Source organism: Gymnoscopelus braueri (genome assembly GCF_963280865.1).
Source record: "Gymnoscopelus braueri genome assembly, chromosome: 2".
NCBI classification, from domain to species: Eukaryota; Metazoa; Chordata; class Actinopteri; order Myctophiformes; family Myctophidae; genus Gymnoscopelus; species Gymnoscopelus braueri.
Genome location: NC_137604.1, coordinates 5,080,735 through 5,107,746, shown reverse-complemented (window position 1 = coordinate 5,107,746; position 27,012 = coordinate 5,080,735). Strand labels below are relative to the sequence as shown.

At 41.7% G+C, this 27,012-nt stretch overlaps 1 protein-coding gene across 1 annotated transcript; it reads left to right on the top strand.

The window, feature by feature from the left end:
- LOC308075988 (zinc-binding protein A33-like) lies at positions 1-25,852 on the top strand. The gene is made up of 6 exons (XM_080416037.1): positions 1-271; positions 2,444-2,494; positions 16,625-16,675; positions 19,348-19,448; positions 21,430-21,475; positions 22,160-25,852. The coding sequence occupies exons 1-6, from the start codon at positions 7-9 to the stop codon at positions 23,185-23,187; spliced, it is 1,542 nt and encodes a 513-aa protein (XP_080272163.1). The 5' UTR covers positions 1-6; the 3' UTR covers positions 23,188-25,852.
- The last annotated feature ends 1,160 nt before the right edge of the window (positions 25,853-27,012 follow it).

Sequence of the window (27,012 nt, the reverse complement as noted above, 5' to 3'; positions counted from 1 at the left end):
TTGAACATGGCTGCTAAAACGGCTAAAGAGGCAATCTTAGACGCCCTTGAGGATCTGGAGAAGACTGATCTGGAGAAATTCTGCAATGCTTTGCGTGATCGTAGAGAAGAACCACGCATTCGACGAAGCACAATTGAGAATAAGAGTAGAACAGAGATTGCAGACAAATTAGTTACAACTTTCACTGAGGACAATGCTGTGGAAGTAACACTGAATATTTTGAAAAAGATCGACTGTAATGATGTTGCACAGGAACTACATAATTGGAGGGGTAAGTTTTAATCCTAACAGGGGCGCTTGGGTGGCGCAAGGGTAAAGTCCCTGCCCACCACCACAGAGGTTGTGGTGCATCTGGCTTTGTCGAGCGTCTATATGAACACAATGAGAGAGAGAGAGAGAGAGAGAGAGAGAGAGAGAGAGAGAGAGAGAGAGAGAGAGAGAGAGAGAGAGAGAGAGAGAGAGAGACTGACTGACTATGATAATGCTTTTCTGCATTTTACCTGCACAAAATGATTGACTTTTGATTGCTTAATTAATAACTTTGAAGTTCTGCTGAGGATGTTGTTTAACAGTGCATAATAATAAGGGTAATAATAATAATAATGATAATGATAATGATAATGATAATGATGATGATGATGATGATGTATCCCTGGGTTATTTTAAAGCTGTACGGTCAGACCATGACACTTGTAGGTAGATCTACAAGTTTGTAGATCGACTATTTTTGACAAAGAGATTTGGTATTGACAGAAAAAAGCGGTCCAAGACATGTAGGTCAGTTTTGACTGAGAATAGAGGGTTTAAGTAGGCCAGGGACGAGGGAATATTTTCTGAGAAATGGCCTGATGATCTGACTGCACTTAAGGATGGCCGTCATCGCCCCTAGGCACACGTGCGCACTCGCACACACGCACCCCCCCCCCCCACACACTCACAGACACGCGCACACGCACACACACACACACACACACACACACACACACACACACACACACACACACACACACACACACACACACACACACACACACACACACACATGGCTGTATCAGAACATGGTCATGCTGTTTTGTTGATTTGACTGTATTTTTTATAGGCATTCTAAAAGCCAGTCAATAGGTGGTTTCAGAGGGTTATTAAGTAACTGCATTATGAATACAGCAATTCATTGATAGTAAAAGTTTTACTTTTGAACTAACTATTTTAAGTAAGTTCCTACTACATTGTGTCAGTAACAGCTGCATACTTTGACTTTTTGTTGTGTCGAGAGTCATTTACTGGAAATGGCCTGACCTGCTGTAAAGCAGAGGTTGTGTAATGACCACTGAAAATTGTATTGTCAGTAACAAGGCAAACATCTGCAAACTTTCACTTTGACTTGTGTCAAGAGAGCGATTTACTGGAAATCCCTTGATCTGCAGTTTTTTTTTACACATACGGATCTGTCTCAAATTAAGACGGATCACTCGTCTCGTCTCGTCTCGTCTCGTCTCGTCTCGTCTCGTCTCCTCTCCTCTCCTCTCCTCTCCTTGTTTTTGAGTGGACATGTGTGTGTGTGCGCCTGGCCAGGTTTCGATTGCGTATATAATTCGTTGCACACTGTATCACGCAATCGGCTATAATTCTGTGCGTGCACTGCACAGCACCACACTCAATTAAGTAGGCTTTACTGGAGATGCAGCATAGGCTGCATGGATTTCTACAGAGGGCAATTCTTTCAACATAAAATGCATGCATTCAAGTTCAGGCGAGTAAGAAAGGGGCAATTCTCTTGAATGCTGCCTTCGAGTAGGGCATGGAGAGGGGGATTGCATTTTTTTTGTCCATAGTAAAGCCTGCAGTGGTCACATTTTGTATAACCATTTTGATTCCGTTTGAAAGGGAATATCAGACCGGTTTGGACATTTTTAAACCACGTCTAGCTACAGTGCAGTGCTCGGGGACAACCCTGTTGTAATGCCACTACCATGATCAATGGCAATGGCAGGAGTATGTACCTTATCTAGCAATGTCTTTTTGCATATATATTTTAGCTTTTTGTTTTTGCCAATGTGTTTCGGCAATGTTTTACCTACCGCCACTTCAGCAGCCCCCGGACACTGCTTTGGCGCTGTTACTTGCAATTGTAGTCCAGTCTTTTTTTCTTTCTTTTTTTCTTTGGTGCCCCCCCGACCTTGGTGCCTGGTCTGCAGCCCCTAAAGCCAGTGCATTTGCCAGGCCTGAAGTAGAGTAATATTAGTTAGTAACATTCTGTACATTTGTGGTCAAATGTGATCAAACATTCTTAAATGTTAATGTGTTAATATGTTTTGCCAGTTTTCAGGTAAAGTCACGATCCAATATCATAGAGTGTCGACCACTCTGACTCCCACTCCTTCTAGGTGTTATTTATATTCATGATGTTCTTTATGATTTCATGATTTTATCTTCCTTCCTACAGAAAAAGCAGTCGACCTGATGGACCAACCGAAGATTCCTCCGATTACCCCTGGTATGTAACATCCTCACAGTAAATGAATATTACACAACAATAAAGTATTTATTTTATTCGGAACAAGTTACATATCTGTATGAATGAAGGTTCAGTTCAGTTCAGTTTATTTTTCAGCACTTTTGGACATCAGTGTTGGGCAAGTTGCTTTATATTTTTAATAGATTACATATTACGTATTAACTTCATTTTAAAGTAATACAATTCATTACAATATTACTGTCTGAGCAAGAGTAATATATTAAATGCCCAAATTGAACAATTAAATAGTCTAGATCTTTTTTAATCAAATCAATGAATATAAAGTCATTATATTGTATACTCAGAGTTGTTCTTCATATGGACACTACTGTACAATATTAAGGCCAATTGATGCATTTATTAAATGCAAGTTTATTTATTCGACTTAAAAAATAGTAAACAAATCCCATCATGTAGACTTTTTTTTTTTACATTTTGGACAATATAGACAATTTTACATCAAGGTGCCCAGATGCCCATAGTGCCCAGTGCCCACCTATCCTGTATCCCTAGTAAGCATTGATACCTATTTTGCCATTAAATACACAACACAAATGATCAGATTGGGGTATCTTGGGGTAGCCACCTGTGTGACACTGCTGTTATGTAATCATGACAGTCATGGATGAACTTCAACCGTGTGTAGTGGAGTTATCCATTTACAACCCGTACATAATACATAATATGTATTATGTACGGGTGATCCCTACTGGTAAGAGCTTCCCCAAGTCGCAAATGTGAAATTTACTGTGTTTTTCGTTTTTTTTCATATTAACACAGTTCGAATGTTAAAGAAGGTTTCTATTGCAAAATATAGTCGTGGGAGAATCAATAAATGGTTACATTTGTAGGGCAAAGTAGGCTCTACTATGCTGCTTTTGAGCGAGTCTCTGTGTTACTTCGGGGGGTGGAGAGACACTTGGCCGAGATTTGCATAGAGTTTCGATTGGTCGCTAGCTAGGCATTGTACTCCGGTTTCACTGAGCCGAGCCAGTGTTGCCAGGTATTGTTATTATAAGTTAGCCCCCAAGGTTTTATTTGAAAATAGCAGATCTATAAGCTCACTGTGCGTCGCTCGCGATGCGACGCGTTGTGAGCTTGTAGATCTGCTATTTTCAAATAGCTGATGCATACAGTAGGGTTAAAATGCTCATGTGGCCCATTGTCGCTTATTTTGGGCTTTTTTCCCTAGACCTGGTTGCTTATTGCTCTCATAGAATCTGGCAACATTGGTCTCTGGTTATGTGGCGTTGTTGCTTAACTTTAGGCGCATAGCGAAAGTTGCTCTGATCTGATCAGCAGAAAGGATTATTCATTCATTTTCCTCCGTGTGTTTGATGACCCCCCCCCATTTTGAGCTATACCAACCTTTCAGCTAAAAAGGCAGCTCGTTTCTATGGAAGTATTCCACTGTATTCCACAACGTGTAGCTAGGCTAGATGGCATAGCCTCGTTAGCTCGTTGTGGTGAGTGTCTTGCCTGAACTGCAACCTGGTGTTTGGACTTTCTTCATTTACAGCCCATCTACATAAACGTAAAGTGCTTAACGCATGGCCACGGATGTTACAATTATGTACGGGCCCACATAAGTACACGTATCTTCCGTATTGTTCAATAAAAAGCATTTTAATCCGATCGGTGGACATTTTATCCATTTGCTTTCAACTACGCGACCGCATCGGTTGGGAGGTGTATTGCACTCTTGATACATTATAACTATGAAAAAATGGCTGCCGATCGGATTGAAATGCTTTTTATTGAACAATGCTGAAGATACGGGTACTTATACCCACCCGAAGTGAATTGTAACATCTGTGGCCATGGGGTAAGCACTTTATATTTGACATCTGAACGTTTATGTAGATGTACAGGCTGTAAATGAACAAAGTGCAAACGCCATGTTGCAGTTCAGTTCAACAAAGACGTCACGACGTCGTGTAGCTGCTTATTTGCAGTGGTGGAAAGTAACTAAGTACATTTACTCAAGTACTGTACTTAAGCTCACAACGCGTCGCATCGCGACGTACATTGGCTATTTGAAAATTGCCGATCTACAAGCATGCATTGTGAGCTTGTAGATCTGCTATTTTCAAATAAATATTTTATTAAATCTATTATGATGATGATTACTTAATATGCCTATTTTTTACAACACAGATCCTCTATGGGGGTCCCTGGCACTAAATAGAGTGGACAGCATGGGGGAGTGATTAGAGGAGTGGCTAGGCTGAATAAATTACCCATTGTTCACGCCCATTACCTTGAGCTCAAATATAAAGTGCTTACCCCATGGCCAAGAATGTTACAATTATGTACGGGTCCTCATAAGTACCCGTATATTCCGTATTGTTCAATAAAAAGCATTTTAATCCAATCGGTGGCCATTTTCGCAGTTCTTTTGCCACATACTCTCAACTATTGGTTGGGAGGTGTATTGCATTCTGATATATTATAACTCTATGAGATATTGGCCACGATCGGATTAAAGTAGAACAATACGGAATATTCTGCTGGTACGTGCACATTTTTAACATCCGTGGCCATGAGGTAAGAACTTTATATTTGAAATCTGAATGTTTATCTAGATGTACGGGTTGTAAATGGAGAAATGCACCACACACGGTTGAAGTGCATCCATGATGGTCGTGACAGAGGCAGACGACCGTCCGCGCACAGAGCGCAGACAGGACATGGCACAGAGAGGAAGGCACGGTCCAACCTGGGTCCTACAAAAAACTTACTGGCCTTCTTCTTGTGTTTTATTTTGTACATCACTGATAAATTCAGTGTTGATGGACAGGGGGGGATGTTTATGAAAATATGAAACAAATTGTGTTTGATATTGGTTCAAAACGGGACGACGGGACCTTGGTCGGTAACGCGCAAGTAACGTGGCTAAATAATTTTAATAATTTTAATCTTATAACTGAATTGCCGTTTGGTAACGCGTTACCGCAAGTTGGTAATAAATTCACTAACGAGTGACTTAGAACACCTACAAAAACACAACACCTACTTAGGTAACTCGTTACCCCCAACACTGAATAACATACACTGTGCCGCCCATTCCACAGTGACACTCGTGCTCCATATAGCTCTTTGCTATTTTGACTCTCTCTCTCTCATGAAACTGCAATGCTATTGAAAGTTACATCCTCCTGATTTGGGCTTAAAGATTGAATGAGTTATAAATGGATGACAAGTCAGCATCAATTCCCTCCACATGGTGGCTTCTCCTACGTCTGATGAGGATGCTTAACTCCCAAAGGCCTCACTAAGGTTGTGTTCCCTCACCCTCCCCAGATACAGCCAGTATCCTTGGGCAGCCTATAATTATTACCTTGTAGGAGCCAAAATGTATATTTGGCTTGCATCTTATTTTTGTTAGTTTTTTCCCACACTTTGGTTTGATGTCCCACTTCCCACTGTAATTGAGTGATTAGCTCCTGCTGTGTGTCTGTTCATTACCTTTAGTTTATTTCAGGTGTGGGTCTGCTGGGCATTCAGTGAGAGAATAGGGGTGAGCTAGGCTCAATATTTTCTGTTGGCCGTTTTGCGTTTTATAGGGCGTTTAGCCTACATTTCATTCATCTAATTTTCAGTAAAATGTTTTGGAACTTATTATTTTTGTATGAATAAATCACCTTAACTGCAATAAGTTTTCTGTTTTTGTTTGGAAACGCGTCACACAGTTCCTGCCGAAGCTCAGCCTCATAGCATTCTAAATGTTTTTTGAATATTGGGAAGAAGTAGTTGCTACAATATTGTCAACAGAAAATAACCCGCACCACGACTCATCTATGGACCAGGATTCAATGGATTGGAAATGAAATTAATGGACATTTGAATCACGTGAGTTCTGGACATTTGATCGTGGGGTTTTGGGGTTAAATGGAAAATGGATCAAGTTCTGAAATGAATGAATTTGGATTGAAACATTGGAACATGATGGAAATGGACATCGCAACATTTGGACTTTATGTTGCCCCTCTGTGACTCTGAATGAAGCCACATTGACCGTGGCTGCGGTGGAAATGTTTGTGTGACAGCAGTCAGCAGCAGCGCATCACAGCCTTAAGCCTTCAGAAGCGGTGAGAAATATATTCGCACTGCAGGTTCCTTCTGTGTATTTGTTGTTCATTGTTTGAACACAGTTGGAAGTGCTGCCGCTTGTCCATTGGGGACTGTTGTTGTTGGTTGTGGCTGTTGTTGTGCGCGCTGGTTTGCAGTGAGGAGTGCCGGAGAGTCGGACTGGGTTTGGCTGCTGCGCTCCATATATGGGCGCTCCTTATAAGGCGCCGCTGCGCTCGTTCCACTGTGTGCTGCTCTGTTGAATTGGAAATCGCATTGCAAAGGTTGAACTGTGAATGCGCATTATCTGGGGTGATGTTCAATTGCTGCTGTGTATTCTTGATGAATTGTACATGTTGGAAATGTCAAAATGAGTGATATAAACCTCACAAAGAGCGACAAAAAGGAAATGGATCTGGAACAATTGGAGGAGGAGTCACGGAGGACGGTCAAGCTCACGGCCAAAGCGCTGGCTAATAACATTGAAAAGGTGCAGAAAGACCGCCACTCATGTGTGAAACAACTTCAAGTGCTCACAAATGAAATGAAAGGTCAAATGAAAAATGAAAATGCAAAGGATGTGCAAAGCAACTAAGAAACTCAAAATGTATGGTATGCACGTGTTACAAAACACAATACAGATTTGTTACCTGATGTGATACAATGGCCTGTTGGTCTTGAAATGTCAATGCAGCAAATAAGTACTGCTGATGAATCCATTCCTGCAAATAGTCCAGTACCTGGCCTGTAGACCTGTTTGCAATTTGGTGTTGGGGGAATTTCTCACCTGAACTGAGTCAGTGGGTCCCTAGACATGAAAGGTGCGAAATGAGGTGCTTATCCGCCAGTGGCACGAATGGCGCAATGGCCAAATCAAAAATGGCTATGATGAAAATCCACCTCATTTGTTTTTGAGTGGATATACACACGTAATACCTCCATTTTGACTAATTGGGGTGTGTGGAATTCATTTTTGATATTGTTATGACCAATATGGGTGATTTTGACCTTGAAAGGTCATGATCAAGGTCATTTTACTATTCCAAAGACATTTGCCATAACTTAGCCATTGTTAGGAGTAAAAACAAGTGCAATAAGTCTAATCCAACTCATTCTGATATTTAGAATTCCTTTCTGATATTATTTTGACCATTAAGGATCATCTTGTCATTGAAATATCAATATCAATGTCATTATTCAATAACTAGATATTTTTCTTTCGTCACTTTTATTGTATTTCTTTCATAATTATTTGTTTTATTTATAACAAAAGACATGAACGTGAAAAATATAACAATTATAAATATCTCCCTTTAACCTTTATTTGATTTGGGTGCTTTGTCAACTTGTCAAGTTGCTGAGGGATGGGTGTGTCTCTGTTCATGCCAATGATGTCGATTCCTGTTCTTGAGTCTGTGTGCCGCATGCGCTCCCCTTCCTTTAGAGACATCTCAATGTAGGAATCGAGTATGAGATGGATGAACCCTGGCTCTTGGCAGAGGGATAATGTTGAGCTGATGATGGCGTTGATGACAGCACCTGAAGTAGGGAATCGTGCAAGTGGCATCTGCCGCATTTTCGACATGAAATCTACCACAACATGAGTGGCAAGAGTAGACTTTGGACTCCATTGGGTGAGGTCAAGTTCAGGCTCAATCTCACTGACAAGTTTTGACTTGTTGACATGAGCTGGAAGGTCACCATCAAACAGGGGAAATGCTGAGAGCACATCATGAGTAAGTATCTGCCGGATGTTCATGCCCCGCTCCTTAGCAATGTCCATACTCCTATGTGCCTCGGCCATGTCTTTGGATGAGACTAACTTCTGCTCCTTCAGAATGGTTGTTCTGTGGTTGCTCATTGAACTGAGGTAACTTCCGCTTTGGTATGGTTGTGCTCATTTTCTTGGTCTTCTCAACTAACCTCTCCTGTCTGTATGAGCAGCAGACACGCTCCCCATTTTTTAGACAATTGAGCAGACGTGGAGTGACCCCTCGGTCAACAGCTTGTTTTGTGAGCAGATTGTGCTGTGGCACAGGCACATTGACCATCATTGAGTATGGATTCTGACGCTCTAGCACGAAGTCCAGCAGCTTCGCCACATTCCGGTTGAATGTAAGGCGGCGAGTGGTACTCAATGCATGCTGGAGATGGCATTCTGTATGTTTCATGGTGTGGTTGTTGGTGAGAAAGTTGAGGACATTGGTGACTGACCCAATCTCGTGGAACAAGAGCTCGAACTCTGCCACAGAATTTGCATTGTGTGTGGCTCCTACTACAGAGTGACCTCCTGGACCCTTCGACACTCGCTGAATGGTCTGCTCAACCTTCATGTCACCTCCTACAGCCCTCATGTCACAGATCCCGAATAACCCACTGGCCTATAGAGAAGCGCCGGTAGAGCTCTTGCACCTTGATTTGTTCAAGATACCATGAGCCATGACGCAGGTAGTTTATGCAATCACATTCTGCAAAGATTGGCATAGAGTCCGCATGTAGATTCCAGTTTCCTTCTCTTTCGGAGACTACAGCATTCTTGATGACGGCTACCAACAAAATTCTTATTTGATTTTGTGGTATGGTTTTATTTGTATATCACTTTTATTCCTACATAGTGTAGTTTGCTCATTTCAACACCCAATTAAAATTAAAGTTAAACAGAGATGTTTAGAATTGTTATTTTTCTCATGTACATGTCTTTTGCTGTAAATAAAACAAATTATTATGAAAAAGAATACAATAAAAGGGATAGTAAAGTACAAAATCGTAATTGAATTATTGAAAAATTAGATTGACATTGATATTTCAATGACAGGATGATCCTTAATGGTCAAAACGATATCGGAAATGAATTCTAAATGTCAGAATTTGTTGAAATAGACTTATTGCACCTGTTTTTACTCCTAACAATGGCCAAGTTATGGCCAATGTCTTTGGAATAGCAAAATGACCTTGACCATGACCTTTCAAGGTCAAAATCACCCAAAATGGTCATAACAATATCAAAAATGAATTCCACACACCCCAATTAGTCAAAATGGAGGTATTACATTTGTTTATACTTTCAGAAACAAAAAAGTTGGAATTTCATCATAGCCGATGGCGGCCATTTTTGATTTGGCCATTGCGCCATTCGTGCCACTCTGGCGAACAAGCACCTCCGTGATTTTTCATGTCTAGGGACCCACTGACTCAGTTCAGGTGAGAAATTCCCCCAACACCAAATTGCAAACAGGTCTACAGGCCAGGTACAGGACTAAAAGGCAGATACTGAAGCTTATTCCAACTGAAGAGGAAGGCCTAACTGTTGGGCAGTAGGAGGAAAGTGAAGAGCTACCTGTTGGGCAGCAGGAGGAAATGCCACACACTAATGCTCAACAGCAATCTTCCAAGTCACATAAGGCAACATCTGCAATATTTGACCTACAGGAAACAATTCAACCTGAGGACAGTGCGTCAAATATAAGCAAGAAAAGAAAAGGATCTAAAGTTTCAAGTACAGCATCAGCACGTTTGAAAGCTGAGGCAGAAATAGCTGCTCTCATTGTTCAGCTAAAAATGATCCAGGAGAGACATGACCTGGAGGTACAAATGGAGCAGCTAAGAAGACAAAATGAGCAGCTAAGAAGGCAAAAGGAGCAGCTGGAGCTGGATACAAACATGGCTGCTAATGTAGCAAAAATGAAGGTGCTAGGTTCAAGGAGATCTGGTGTTTCTATTAAGTCTAAAGTGACAGATGGAATGATGTCATATTTTGAGAAGGGACAGCAGGCAGCTGTTTCCACAACACATTCACAACCCAGTGTTGCCAGGCAGGCACCAGCACCAACTGTAACAACCACAGGTGGCGCTCTGGCTCCGGTCCATTCACTGACAGCAAACACAACAACAGAGAGGGCTGTTGGGGCATCAGTGCCAGTGGTCACTGCCACCGGGGGAGCTGTGGCTCCGGCCGTCCGGTCTCGCACTTCAGCACCCTTGCCAAGCCAGATGGGCACCACAGGTCCAATTGAACAAGACAACAATAATATATATTCTGTCATGGAGAAACAAAACAAAATCACAGCTTTACTCGTACAGCAACAGAGTCTGTCTTCTATGCCCAAGAAGGAAGTTTACATTTTTGATGGTGACCCACTTCAATATTGTAATAAACCTTGTCTCAGGTATGAGAAATGTAAAGAGCCCGCCCACAGAATATTTCTACTGTAACCATTAATAACGGAGGCAGAACTTCCAATGGACATAAACAGGATACTTTATTTAACTATACTAAAGCAGAAACAATAAAAGGCGATAGGTAACCATAGGCAAATCTCATTATAATTCATTAAATGATCCAATATAAACTATAGTCCTAATTAAAACAGCTCGAGCATAAATTCATGAACACATATAGACATAATCATACAATTGTACTAAACTCTAAAACTACTACTTAACTTTCCAAGGATAGGAGACCCCCAACGGGTCTAGGCTTTGGCGCTGGTTCAGCAGACTTTGATTGACAGTTTTGTGTGAGTTGCGTCTGCCCGTCCAACGCCGTGAGCAGCCTCCGTTGACTTTAGGAGACCACTCGCACAACTGGAGAGCGGGATGAAGCACTCCTATTTCGTCCCCGCTATACTAATATCTCGCCCTGCCTAGCGCAGCAACCTGTCCCTCGCCCTCCTATCTATCTTCACTGCCGGCAGCCCTAACCGGCATGCGAGCAGCAGCCACCCCCCGCAGTGAGTGCAAGACAGAAGCTCAGCTGGCTTCGCCCTTAAACTTGAACAAGCTCTGCTCTCCAGACACAACTTGTCTCTTCTGAGTTCACACTTTTATAGTCCCCCGTCACCCTCAACACAATCATGTCCAGCCGTGATTGATCAGCGTCTGTCAGTCACCATCAGGTGCGTGCCATCAGCCTGTGATTGACACGCGTCATTGTCAACGTCACTCATAGTGCAGGTTCACTACAATATCATACTTTCTTAAAATCATTCAAACATAGGTGACTGGCCATGAAGGACGGACAGTCTTCTCGCTAAAAGCCATTGCCAGAAAAGCAGAAAAAGTCGCGAAATTTTTTTTTTTATCCAAAATTAGTTAATAGCAAAGTTAGACTCTTCACATACTAGAGTATGTCTGACAGAAATTCGAGAGTAGAAGTTAGAGTTTAAATCGACATGTAAATATGAAATAAATGCATAGACAAGTAGTAAAGTATGAGGTTAGACCTAGCATTAAGCATTGCTAACCAAATCCTCAGTTTCCATCCAAACATCGCAAAATCGCGGTAAATCCGCTATTTCTACCCGATCGTTTTGAAAGGTATCACTAGTCTGTTGGCTTGTGTCTAATGTAAACCTCAAAGAATGTTGTATTGACAATCATATTTTGTAAAAATTGTCGTGTAAATGTGTTTATGCTAGTCATCCTGTTGCACTAGTTCCAGCAGGGGCCAGTGGTGAACGCTTGGTCTTCAGCCATACTGATGTTGCCAGATAGTGTGTTGCCAGATAAATGTTTCAGAAACAAGCAACCAGGTCACCACCAACACCAAGCATTTTTCTTTTTAAATTTTTTCACACAAACAAACACGTGTACACTATTGTGTGTTTCACTTACCTAGTCAAGCTATATACCATTTTAAAGGTACGGACCTGATGATTACAATGATGAAACTCTTCCAAGATTGCATCAAAACTGACGCTACAATCAACGCCAAATTCTGACATACACAAACACAAAACATGAAAATAGCAGATCTACAAGCTCACAACGCGTCGCTCTCCGACGCCTTGTGCGCTTGTAGATCGGCTATTTTAGATTTCTGCACAGTGTATTACTGTCCTGTTTAAAAATGAATGAATAAACAAGGTTACTGTAGCAACATTAATGAAACCAAATGGACCCATTTGGGTATTTTTTTTTCATGTTTAATAGGTACAGTAAGCCAGTAGTGGTAAACTATTTAGGTACTAGCCTATAGCTTGTAGATTTGCTAAGTTTTGCCATTTCTTTTAAAACTGTGAAGTGTTCACAAAGACCCTGGGAGCTGAGCTCCAAGCTATCAAAGCCCCCCGCTCCCCATTTGAGAACAATGCACCCTGGGACACATCTGAGGTGTTTACCTGGCCCCCCTCAAACCCCCACCTTTCAGCAATGCATGCTGGGATAGGTGTTAAAATCTTACAGATCACAGAAGTGAATCTTTGAATGCAGTTTTCTCAGTTCACTGAATCTCTACAAGGCATCTTTCTGTAAGCCATATCTCGAAAACTGGTGGGTCAAACGGCACAAGCTATATGTCAATTTGTAGCTATGATTCCCTGCTTGCATATGACATGAAAAAACTAAAATGTAAAATTCCTAGATGACTTATCGTTTATCGTGGGGGGTCACAAGCATTGAAACCAAGAATTCAAATCCCACAGATTGTCTCTATTATCTGGAGCAGTACACCCAAGTAGAACCAAGGGAACTTGTGAGGAGTTGCCTACACATGATGTCAGACAGAGGATACAGGAAGGTTAAGTCTCTACTGAAGGAGCATTTTGGCAATGAGCATAACATCGCTACAGCCTACATGGAGAAAGCTCTCTCATGGACGTCAATTAAACCTGATGACACTAAAGCTCTGCAAGCATACACTCTCTTCCTACGAGGATGTTGTAATTCCATGGAAGATGACAACTACATGCATGAGCTTGATATGCCTTCTAATTTGTTGATAATCATTAAGAAGGTGCCCTACCGACTAAGAGATAAATGGAGAATCTCCAGGAGAAACACGATCGAAGAGCAAGCTTCAAGGACATTGTCGTTTTTCTTGAAAAACAAGTCAAGATTATAACGGATCACATTTTTGGTGACATCAAAGACACTCCAGTGAGTAAGGACACAAGAAAGTCCAGGTCACAACCGCTTCCCAGAACAAAAGGAAGTACCTTTGCAACCACTGTGATGGCTGCAAAAGAAAAAGGAACCAAGGAAAGTCAGTTTACTGTGAAGAGCTGTTTATTCTGTGAAGGTGGACATGCTCTTGAACTGTGTCCACAATTGGAAAGGAGGACACAACAATGAGAAATTCACTTTTCTAAAAGAACATGGAATATGCTTTGGCTGTTTGTGCAAAGGGCACATCAGTAAAGACTGCAAAAAGAGACTCAGTTGCAGCGTTTGTAGTTTGAAGCATCCCAGAATGCTACATATCTACCAAAGAACCAAGGAATAGAATAAAGACCCAGCTGAAGGAAAGGAAATCACCAAAGACAGAGCCTTGGCTTCCGTGCTGACAAGTGGTCTTACAAGTTGAAGAACTGGCTACTGCTGAGATGGAGATAATCTGCTTTTGCAAGAAGAGATTTGCAGATGAAATCTCAAGTTTGAAAAGGGGAATGAATGTCAAGAAAACTAGTCACATTCATAAACCAATCCCATTCTGGACAATGATGTATTGAGAGTGGGCGGGCGACTTAGCAGGGCAGCAATGCCAGAAGAAACTAAACATCCTGTCATATTGGCCAAAGAGTTTCACGTTTCAGAACTAATTATTCAGCATACCCGGTGGGACATGGTGGTCGCAACCACATGTTATCCAAACTACACCAGAAATATTGGATTCCTGGTGCTACTGTTGCGATCAGCGGAATCATGTCAAAATGTGTTATTTGCCGCCGCACAAATGCTATACCTGGACAACAGCAGATGGCAGACCTGCCTCTGGACAGAATCTCTCCTGATGAACCTCCATTCACGTATGTTGGAGTCGATTATTTTGGACCCTTTGGAGTGAAACGTGGCAGGAGTATCGTGAAACGCTATGGTGTCATATTCACATGTTTGGCTATAAGAGCGATTCACATTGAAGTGGCATCATCACTTGAGACAGACTCGTTCATCAATGCCCTTTGCCGTTTTACAGCCAGACGTGGTCAAGTGAAAGAACTGAGATCTGATAATGGGACCAATTTTGTGGGAGCTCAACGTGAGTTGAAGGAGGCGATTCAAAGTTGGAATCAAGGCCAAATTCACTATGCAATGCTCCAGAAAGGAATCAATTGGATCTTCAATCCCCCTGCTGGCTCACACCATGGAGGTGTTTGGGAAAGACTGATTCGATCGGTGAGAAAGGTGCTCAATTCCCCACTTAACTCATTCAGTGCATGATTTATTTCTGGCAGTTTGGCTCTGAGTGCCAGAGCCAAAATACATTGTAAAAAATCACACCCAGTGTGAAGTGGGCGGTGTCTTGCTAGCTAATCACAATACTGAATGGAGTCAACCAATCATGTACAAAAAATAAATACATTTATTGAAACACAATAATGTGTGATTTTTTTAAGTGCATAGTCCTATTTATAGGGCTATGCACATGTGTCATGTTTCACTAGCCAATCACAGTCCTGAATAGACTGTGATTGGCCAATCACGGTGCAGGGTTAGGGGGGTACACTGGTGGCCAATCACAGCGCAGGATTGGGGGGTGCAAATATCCAAACCTCACATATAGGGGCGGTTTCACCGCCCAAAAAAAAGTGCTTAGGAGCCGAAATACAGCCTTTTTCAGTAAGAAGTTAAACATGAAGTGAATGGAGCAGAACATTTTCAAATCAGGATATCTTGGGTTCTGAACTTTATTTGAATTTTTTATTTTTGGACATCTTAGACGTCCAGTGGCACTGTGTGCAAAATCTTGATGAGGAAAGTCTGCACACCATTCTATGTGAAGTTGAAGCTATCCTCAATAGCCGACCGATCCCAATGACCTTGAAGCACTTACCCCGAACCACCTCCTGCTTCTGAAGACTGCACCTTCCATGCCACCAGGACAGTTTCAGAAGGAAGACATATATGCTCGCCACAGGTGGAGGCAAGTTAAATATATGTCGGATTTATTTTGGAAAAGATGGGTCAAAGAATATCTTCCCCAGTTACAGGAAAGACAAAAATGGTCTAACATCAGACGCAACTTCAAACCAGGAGACCTCGTGATCATAGTGGATGACTCGGCGCCTCGGAACTCCTGGCTAACTGGGAACATTGTGGAGACCATTCTGGACAGAAGAGTACTCGTACGTCAAGTTCGAAGACTTTACGTTAAAAAAATCGCTTTCATATTGCTTTGATTGCCATTTACGATTGTGTTATTATTATTTGTTGCATAATAATTAGGGGCCGGTATTGTAGGAGCCAAAATGTATATTTTGCTTGCTATGTTATTTTTGTTAGTTTTTTCCCACGCTTTGGTTTGATGTCCCACTTCCCACAGTAATTGAGTGGGAAGTGATTGATTAGCTCCTGCTGTGTGTCTGTTCATTACCTTTAGTTTATTTCAGGTGTGGGTCTGCTGGGCATTCAGTGAGAGAATAGGGGTGAGCTAGGCTCAATATTTTCTGTTGACCGTTTTGCGTTTTATAGGGCGTTTAGCCTACATTTCATTCATCTAATTTTCAGTATTTTTTTTTGGAACTTATTATTTTTGTATGAATAAATCACCTTAACTGCAATAAGTTTTCTGGTTTTGTTTGGAAACGCGTCACACAGTTCCTGCCGAAGCTCAGCCTCATAGCACCTACTTCTAAATGTGTTTTGAATATTGGGAAGAAGTAGTTGCTACAATAACCTTATTATAGATCAGTTTCTGCAAGGTCCTGCAGACACCCAGACATTTGATCATGATGCGTGACATATGTATGCACACCTAGTAAATCCTATGCTAGGGATACACTATCCATTCTGATTCATCTGTTAAGGCCCAGCACAGATTCTAAATAAAGGCCTTAGGGCCACACTGACTATATGACATGCTTAAATGAGGAGTAATACATATTCTTTATGCTAAATGTGGTTATATATTAACTTTTAACTATTAACTATTATTATTATATATTTAGTAATCGTGATTAAATAAACATTCTCTATGTAAGGCACACTTGGTTATATATTCTATACTTAAAATATAAATAAAACTCACTCAGCTTCCAGATAGATGTTATTTATATTCATGATGTTCCGTATGATTTCATAATTTTATCTTCCTTCCTACAGAAAAAGCAGTCGACCTGACGGACCAACTGAAGATTCCTTCGATTACATCTGGTACGTAACATCCTCACAGTAAATGATTACACAACAATAAAGCAATTTTTTATTCGGAACAAGGTACATTTATGTATGAATGAAGGTTCAGTTCAGTTCAGTACAAGCTCATAACCGTTCTACCATTATTTACAAGCAACTTTACAGAAAAACAAGCCCAATAAGCTTATAATAAGCAGACCTGGCAACACTGCAAACAAGGAAAAAGGAGAGCGTAAGATTACATTGGGGATAATGGCTTGCGGGGCCTTCTCTTAAAGGCAATGGCATCTGGCACGCCCAAACCACACCTATGCATAATGTAACGGGTAGTGCAGGTGTTTTGCGGGTAAGACAGGTGTACCAAAATAGCAACTTTTGCGGGGGAACGTCCCTTGCCTAGTCCTAAATCCCAAATTAGTGGCTTTAGCCACTTCGGCCCTTTAAAGAGCCTACAGCCTTTTTGCTGAGCCCAGAGTACAAGGAGTTACAGTAATCTAGGTGTGAGGAGATGAAGGCATGAATTACCTATGAATGAAAGGAATTACTTGATATATTCAACTCCTCCAGGAGAAGAGAGTTCCCAAACCTCCGTTCTAAACCGGCTCCTCTGCAGTGTTGCCGGTCAGAACTGACTCCATCACAGCGTTGTTTGGGCCCAGGTGTCCCAGTTCCGAGCGGCTCCGAGTCTAGAGCCCTGCAGGCCCATTGGGACCCGACCAGGGCCCGGCCAGGCCAGGCCATCCTATCAAAGACCAATACAGGCCGGGCTTGGGCCATTTCTGTATTTGACCATCGGGCCCAGGGCTGGGCCGGGCTCAAACTCACAGACCCCATTAATTAATAAGGTCAACATGTTGTCTCAGCATGTGCGCTAGCTTGAATAGAGGGGGTGTGTGGGATGCAGGACCCTACAGTCTAGGGGGCAGAGACCGTATCTTAGCGACACTGAAAGAGCTAACTCTCATTGGTCATGTAAATGAGCCAATTAGTTGCCCGTAATGAGCTGAGGACACTTCCAGACACCCAGACTCACACAACTCACTGACAGTCACACACAGCAACAATGGGGGGAGAGAGTCAGTGGGAGCAGGACAGAATCACCGTCATTTCTCGAATAAATCGCCCTGTCATTCATATTGATTCCCCGACCTCAAAATACGAACTGATTTTCTTTCCAAGCCAGTACCAGCTAATGCAAAATCCCAAGTCACCAGAAGTTTGTGGAATTATCCTGTGAGGACTCAGCACATAAGATCATTCCACACGTTGGCTGGAGGACGATTTCTTACTTTTTAGTGTGATGTGATGTGTGTGTGCAGCGCAGCTGATAAAAGTGCAGCTGTTGTGCGCACCAGTGAAAGCGCACGCTCGAGAATAATTCATTAATAATAGTAAATAAATAAAAAGGTGTCAGGCTTAGGGCCGGGCTCGAGCTGTAAAATTGCGCCACCTATCGGGCCAGGGGCCGGGCCGGGCTGAATACCACGGGCCAAGGCCGGGCTAGGGCACACATTTTCGGCCCCTGCAGGGCTCTACTCTGAGTGGCATTGTCCCGTTCAGAGCAGCTCCTCCACGGTTCCTTCCCGTTTGGAGCGGCTTCCCTGTGGTTCCGAGCAGCTCCGATCGGCAGTTCCGATATTGAAGTAGTATCAACAACTAGAAAAAGTGCTCCTCGGAGCACAGGCCCCACGCCAGGTCAGGTACGTTATTGTGGCCTCCTGGTGGCGCTATAATAGGGCAATGTGAAAAGGGTGACATTTCTTCATAGGCCTTTCACGGCAATTGGACACTGCATTCATGATTTAAGGCATTTTGTTCCAAAAATGTGTTATGCTAAATTAGACGTGCTGGTGGCGCTATAACAGGCCAAAGTGAAAAGGGTGGCATTTCTTCCTCGGCCTAGTGGGAATGTACGTGTGAAATTTCACGGAAATCGCATGCTGCGTTGGTATTTTGTTGAAAACGGACCAATCCTCCAAACTTTGGAAGCCAACCTTAGCCAATCAGGATGGAATCTGGAAAATCGGACAGGTCCGGGATGATCACATTTTAACGGACGGACAGGACACACAGACGGACGGACGGACATGTTGCAAAACATACTCTCTTGCCATGCCTTTTGGCCTGGCGGAGACAATAATATGAATAAATGATAATAATAACAATTATCTCTCTCTCTCTCTTTCTCACTTTCCCTCTCTCTCTCTCTCCTTTCTCTCTCTCTCTCTCTCTCTCTCTCTCTCTTTCAATTTATGAAATTACATAATATGTAACTTTTTATTCATGAGGTACATGCATTAACTGTAATTACACGTTAAGGAATATACGTTTTTCTTTGGAAAATAATAACTTTAAATATATAAGTCTTAAAAAAGAAAGAAGAAATAAATGAATTTTAAAACATATATCCCAGATGAAATAAATGCATTATAAAGAAAACCTCAAACTAAGGCTTAGGCTTTGTTCCAAGCTTGGGTTTTACATGTTTTTTTTATTATTTATTTTATCAATAGTACATTCTCTTGAGCTTTCATCCCAAATCCTATTGAAGATGAAACACTCAGACTTTAGACAACCTCAGCCTACTCTCAATGTATAGTTTCAAACTTCACCCACTGCCACTCTGACTCCCACTCCTTCCACATGTTATTTATATTCATGCTGTTCTTTATGATGTTATCTTCCTACAGAACAACTGAAGTCTGACAAGTCTCTACAGGACAACTGGAGGAAACATCCGATACAGCGGAAGTTCTCCCTCCCCCCCCTCCGCGCACTTTCACGGATGATGGTGACTAATTAATTCCAACAATCAGACTATCAACAATTATGGAAACGCCCAGGCCTTTTATAGACAGAATTGTCAGTTCTCTGTTTCCTTAATTTTAGAAAAGAAAGGAAAATAAATTTGAGACAGAACAGAGCACATAGAGAACAGCCCAAACTGCGCATTTCAGGCTATAAACAGCGGCGTACAGTAGGTGCGAGGTCGAGATGAACGACGCACCTGCCACGATTGTGAACAGTGCAGCAGCAGCAACAGGTCAGCAGTGATGCCAGATTCTGCGAGTGAAAACAAGCCCAAAAGAAGCGACTAGGCTACGGCTCACAACGCGCCGTGATGCGACGCGTAGTGAGCTTGTTGATCTGCTATTTTCAAAAAAATAAAATTGAAATCTTGAAAAATTGTGGTAATCTTGGAACGGAATATTTTAGATGAGGGTCTAAATATGTATTTGGATATGTATATGTATTTGGTCCGCAGACAAATACATATTACTTTGGCGGTCCTTGCCATGAAAATGTTTGAGAACCAGCATTGGGAAACAAGCCCAAATACGCAACTAAACTTTAAAAACAAGCCCGGGGATATGTGCAGTCAAAGTACCTACAGACTTTGGGTTGTGTGCTGTGCTGTACAGCAATACTCCCAAACCTTTTTGGTCCCAAGGACCCCTTCCAATATAATACCATATTCATTACCAGCCACCCACAATGTCAAATTGTGTGTTAATTGTTGAAGTAACGAAGAAACACATGCACACACACATACATATGCACGCGCGACCACGTGTCAATGTGTGTGCTAGTGGTATGATGATGATATCCAAAGCGCCCTCCCTCTCTTAAAACGCAGTGTGAGTGTACACGGCCCGTAAATGAAAGTCCTTTATAAGTTTAAGCGCATTCTCTGTGTGTGCCAGACGGCAACAGTATAACGGAGTGGGTCTTCGGATTCGACGCATGCACAGTTTGATCATTCATCCTATAGCTTGGGGGGCTGTAACCATGTCAACGGCTGTAAGCATGGCGACAAACTCTTTTACATAAAAACACTAACAGCTTACATTTGGGAAAGTGAACGGTTGTCGCTGTTTGGTGCATATGCTAATGGTCAATGGCCGCGTGCAAATACAGATCAATTGCTCCAGCCACTGAGGAGAACAGGGCAGCACAGAGAGATTTTGGTGACGCACAGATTTTGGTGACAGACGTTTGCGGAATTATGGGAGGATTTTATGCTGTAACACGCACTGCGTTGTCTGCGTCACGATAGTTACGGCCCTGATTCGATGTCCCCCGGTGTGTAACGACCTTCATTCATACACAAATATACCTCGTTCCTAATTACAATCAATTGTGTTGCTTTTTTAAACAAAATGTGGGCAGAGTAGGTGTGATTTCCTGTATTCTGGGGCCTTACTAACAGGTAGCTTTTTATCAGGTTTTACTAATGTGGGAAAATTATGGGTGCATTTTGTAATTGTATCCATTAAAAAGCTAAATACTAATGGTCACTTAGTCACTGTTATGAGTCTACTAATTTGACCAGTTTACTACCAAATACCAGTTTACTACAGGTAACATTCAGAGTATCTTTAACTACTTAAACCTTGTACTGTGGTCCCCCAGGGGTCTGTACTCGTTACCCTCCCTTGTCCTCTCTTCACTGACTCTTCGCAAAAAATAATGTGGTTCATGTGGAGGTTGTCAAGTTATCTAATACATTTGAGATATCATCCCAAATAAAAGCATAGTCCAAAGGCCATTGAACCACTAACCTGTGCAACTGTCATGGTGGGTTGTCAAGTTATTTAATACATTTGAGATTTCATCCCAAATCTTATTAAAGATGAACCAATCAGACTTTAGACAACCTCAGCCTACTCAAAATGTATAGTTTCAAACTTCACCAACTGCCACTCTGACTCCCACTCCTTCCAGATGTTATTTATATTCATGCTGTTCTTTATGATTTTATGTTCCTACAGGACAACAGAAGTCTTAGTCTGAATGACTTCGAGGGCATTTCCCCCGGTGTGTAACGACCTTCATTCATACAAAAATATACCTTGTTCCTATTACAATTGTGTTGCTTTTAGAAACAAAATGTGGGCAGGACAACTTAGGCAGAGTAGATGTGATTTCCTGTATTCTGGGGCCTTGCTAGCAGTTAGTTATAGTTTTTATCAGGTTTTACTAATATGGGGAAATGATGGGTACAGTTTGTAATTTTATCAATTAAAAAGTGAAATACTAATGGTCACTGTTTTGAGTCTACACACTTTACCAGTTTACTACCAAATACCATTTTACTACAGGTAACATTCAGAGTATCTTTAACTACTTAAACCCTGTTACTGGGGTCCCCCAAGGGACAGTACTCGTTACCCTCCCTTTTCCCCTCTACACCGATTTACAATCTCGTAGATCTGCAATATTTGGTGAATGTTTTACTATTTTTGTTGAATGTTTGACTATTACTTATTATAGGGTTCATGTGGAGGTTGTAAAGTTATCTAATACATTTGAGATATCATCCCAAATAAAAGCTTAGTCCAAAGGCCATTGAACCACTAACCTGTACAACTGTCTATACGTTTTATTGTTTATTATCATCCCATTAAAGATGAACCAATTAGACTTTAGACAACCTCATCCTATTCACAATGTATAGTTTCAAACCTTACCCGCTGTCACTCTGACTCTCAATCCTTCCAGGTTTGAAAGTGGAAACGTATGATCCGAAACGTATGATCCTGACGTCTATACTTAAGTCTCTAAAGGACAACAGCAACAAATGCAAAGAGTTTGAGCAGACATACAAAGACGTGTGTCAACACAACAAGAAACAGGTGGTGACCACAGAGAAGCAGATCAGAGCAGATATTGAAAAGCTCCACCAGTCCCTGAGAGAGGTAGAGGAGGAAAGAGTTTCAGCTCTGAAGGAGGAAGAGAAGCAGAAAGCAGAGATTGTCACCAGAGAGATGAAGAACATTCAGGAGCAGTTCTCCTCTCTCTCAGACCAAATCTCTGATATAGAACAAGTGCTGCAAAAACCAAATGTTTCAATTCTCAGAGACCAGTGTACACTATCAGAACCACAGCTGGTCTCAGGAGTGCTGATAGATGTGACCAAACACCTGGGAAATCTGACCTACACAGTCTGGGAGAAGATCAAGGAGAAAGTCACGTTCAGTCCTGTCATTCTGGACCCAAACACAGCAAACGGCTATCTCTCTCTGTCTGAAGACCTGACCAGTGTGAGAGATTCAGAGACAAAGCAGAAGCTTCCTGACAACCCAGAGAGGTTCACTATGTATCCCAGTGTTCTGGGTTCAGAGGGTTTCAGTTCAGGAACACACACCTGGGAGGTGGAGGTGGGGGACCATCCTCGATGGAATATAGGCTATGTTACAAATTCTGTTGACAGGAAGGGAGAGAGATCTACCTCACCAGGAGATGGAATATGGTGTTTACGTCGACACAGAAGCATGGAGTACTCTAACGGTGAAGAATACTTCTCACTACAGAGGAATCCTCAGAGGATCAGAGTCCAGCTGGACTATGATAAGGGGGAGGTGTCCTTCTACGACACTGAAGACATGACTCAAATCTGCACTCATGAAGACACTTTCACAGAGAAACTCTACCCATATTTGAATTACGAAAAGGCTAGTGATGCTGAAACCACTGCTATCAGAATATGTCAAGTAGCGCAGGGGTGCCCAACCTGTGGTTCGGATTAAGCCCAGTGGAGGATTACCGAATGGGCCTAGTGGCCCCAGGGGCCAATAACCAGGGGGGCCCCCAAGCCAGAGCCCCCGCACCGCTGCCACCACCACAACACAAATCAAGTGTTCAACCCCCCAGCCCCCCAGCCCCCCAGATTGATGTCCTAGGGCCAGACAGTTTCGCATCACCAGTCGGGTCGGAACCCTTGCCACGGGCCCCTGCCACCAACATGAAAGAACAAGCCCACCGACACACAATAATCCCAAAGCCAATAACAACGACACAGCTGGATTCAAAAACACTCTCACTCTCCTGGCGTCCTCCACTCGCGCCTAAGCCCCGCCCCCGCGAGGAGGAGATGATTAAATGCGAGGAAGGAGCAGTCGACCGGTTGACCTAATAGGATCGGAATGCACTCTAGCGTCATTTCAAATGAGTGAGCTGTGAGATACAGCCTTCAGTGTGTATGTTCCACATATATGGAATGAATGCCAAGAAAAGTTGAAGTTAGATGTCCTTGTTTCTTTTGCTATTTTTAAAAGATGTTAAGCTGACCATATATTGGTAGAAGGCCTATGCACCTGCTTGGTGTAATACTTGGCTTTAATATTTGTTTTAACAATTTCTATGTCATGTCTGTAAAATCATTGTTGTAAATGTTCCTTTTCTGTGCGCAAAATGAGACCAGTGCCTCAGTCATTGAAAAGGCTATGAAGTTCGTCCTTTAACCTTGTGCTGTTGGCTTTAAGAGCGTATCTAATCTACAACATAATGTTCATATGATAAACATGGCGTTTCTAGCTTGTATGACTAATTGCGTTCAGTAAGTGTACAAAGTTAGGTGATATTTGATAGATTCCTCCTTTAATCCTACTTTACTTAATACCTACTGCTATTAGTGTTACCTTCCTGCATCTTGACATTTTCACATTTTTTCTTTTGTTTGTTTTCTTTTTTTTTTAAATGTGTAAAAGTTCTGAATGTAGGGTTAGGGTTATTTATTTATTTTTATTTTTTGTATATTTTTTAAACTACATAAACTTTTCGGGAAAAATAAAAAAAATATTCATGACCCCAAAATAGGTCACACTCCTATGTTTGGGAAACAGTGGTTTAGCTCACAGACTAAACAAGCTTAAAGCAATACAAGGCAGGTCCACAAATAACGATTTTTAGCAACCTCTGCTGGTCACTACCGTCACTGCATGTATTTTGCGTAGTCCTGCATTACCCATAATTCCATTTGTTTTCACCGGAAGGTGGAAGCGTTTCAAAAAGCGTTCTTTTAATTGTTTTATACTATCTGCAAATCGTTTTTCTTAGCCAGTGGAGCATTAGTTACCGTGAGCTGTGTTTTCTTTGTTGTTTTTCCATCCTATAATGTCTTAAAAACAGCGTGAGATTCCTTTTTGTTAATAGCGTGTTAGTTCCTGGCCAAACAGGAAACCGGTGTGGTAGTTCCTGGCCAAACAGGAAACCGGTGCATTTCCATTTCTGTTTTCCGGCCGGATGACGTCATTTTCGCGGGAAGGACACCCCCGCCACCGTTTCAATAGAAAATAGTTTATAAAAGGCTTTCAGGGGTGAAATTCATGGAGTGGGTGTTGTGAAACATTTGCCACTCACAAAAGATATACAATTTAACTTTAGTTTTTTTGAAAAAGTTACCTAGTACAACTTTAATTCACTCACATGGTGATAAGACATACACATGAGAGATAGAACACCAATCACACACATGTAACCGTTCACAATTGTTCCATAAAGATGTCATCCTGCACAGCTATCCATGTCACCATACCTACATATGTTCCCTTCATGAGGAGTTGATCAGTTTTAATGTGTAATACAGTGTGGGGTTGTATATTTCATCATGTTGTACATTACATGTGGTTTGTACCAGTGGATCATATTATGATGTTTTATTTGTTTTTCATCAGGTTTGTACTACATTTGATTTCGAATTTTTATTTACATTAATTTTTGTATTTGATTCTTTGTCTGGATGTAAAAAGTAAATTGTGTTGAAATTGTTATTACATCATTTCTGCAGAGACAGGATCAGAGAGGTCAACTCTAACGGTGCGTTTTAACAGCGGGCGATCAGCGGGCGATCAGGATAGTATTTTCCGGAAGTGCATTATATGTCTATGAGAGCCGGCGACTACTGGCGATAGGGCGAAGTGGGCGGGGGGGCGATGAAAGATGGATTTTCTTTATCTTTTGGACGATGTCGCCCGGGATCGCCCGGGATCGCCCGAGAGTCGCCCGCTGTTAAAACGTACTGTGAAGGTCCTTACACACCGGGGCGAATTCTTCATGCGAATAAATACGTTTTTTTTTAAACCTTATAAAGTCAATGCAAGCGTCCACATCAGTTTCGCGAAGCGAAAAAGCGTCTTTTAATTATTCGGAACGAGTCCGAATTTTGCGTATATTCGCATATTCGCCGGTGTGTAAGGACCTTAAGAACCACCATGTACGGTTTGCTAAAACATATTATCGATGTCAGGTAGTGTTAAGAGTTGATGTGATATATGTCCTCAGTTGATATGTAATACTGTACTGTTCTATATTGTTTATTGGTGATGTGCAGATTGTGCCACTGTGAGGCGCTAAGGCACAGGGAATAGGATTCATGTCTGCATCACCAGGTTCTAATTATATTATGTTCACCACCTGTGAGGACTAGTTCATTGAGTGGGATCTGTCACCGTGAGACTAATGTGTGCACAGCTTGCTAATAAATATGCCAGGCTTGGCTAAATGTGTTCTATCGCCATTGTTTCCTCCGAATGCAACACTAGCTGCAAAAGTATAGAATAACTTAACAGGTAGAAACCCAATATGCATAGCGACAGGAAGTAGTTTGATCCCCCAGCAGAGAAATAATTTAAACCTATAGGCTCCCTTCTGCACCGTGGACAGTGACGTAAAACACACACTCCATGAAAGAAGACTGTTCACAACAATTAAAGTCACAACCTGACCTTTCTGCTATTCTTGCACATTTTGCGTGACATTGGCAAAGTGTTATAGGATGTTAATTTGTGAAGAAACCAAAAGATGGAGATATACGATTTCTGCCCAACAGTGACATTATATATTTTAACTGTTATATTTGCTTTAATTATTGATTTCTTTAACTAATTTATATTCAATGAATATTCACCTTCACTAAATTATCTGCAATAACATATCTAAAATTGTAATTCATAATGTGTCATAATTCACATTTCATATCTCTGGTGGATGAATACGACTCCTGGTAAACAGTACAATTAGAGCTTAAAGGAGTAGTTCACCCTCAAAGAGTCTCCTTTGAGTCTCCTACCTCTGCCGGTCATCAAATTATTGGCTTAGGAATGTGACAAAACACACAAAAATCTCCATGAATTCATAGGGTGTGTAATTGATAGAAAATAAGTAATATTTTGGGTGAACTACTTCTTTAAGCATGCTTGACATTATGAAAGATTGGTTCTAGTCATAAAGCAACATTTCCTATTAGTAAAAGTAGACTTAGAGTCTAATATATTTGCTGACAACCACAACAAGTGCTATGTCTTTTACAGTGGAGGTATGGTAAAATGATGTGATTGCAAATGGTATATTTTCTATAGGTGACAGGGATATTATTTCAAAGTGGAGGTATAGTTCATCGGGCTTCATTGGACTCATCCAGGACATTATGGTTTGTACCACTAGTGGAGAATAATTTGTTTTATTTATCAGGCTTGAATTGCATTTAGTTTTTATCATTGACGTGTGTGTGTGTGTGTGTGTGTGTGTGTGTGTGTGTGTGTGTGTGTGTGTGTGTGTGTGTGTGTGTGTGTGTG

Excerpts from the sequence above, each read along its gene's own strand:
- LOC308075988 (XM_080416037.1), top strand. The coding sequence starts at position 7 with ATGGCTGCTAAAACGGCTAAAGAGGCAATCTTAGACGCCCTTGAGGAT. Across the intron at positions 16,676-19,347 it reads GATTCCTTCGATTACATCTG|AACAACTGAAGTCTGACAAG; the intron begins GTACGTAACATC and ends ATCTTCCTACAG. Across the intron at positions 19,449-21,429 it reads GCGCACTTTCACGGATGATG|GACAACAGAAGTCTTAGTCT; the intron begins GTGACTAATTAA and ends ATGTTCCTACAG.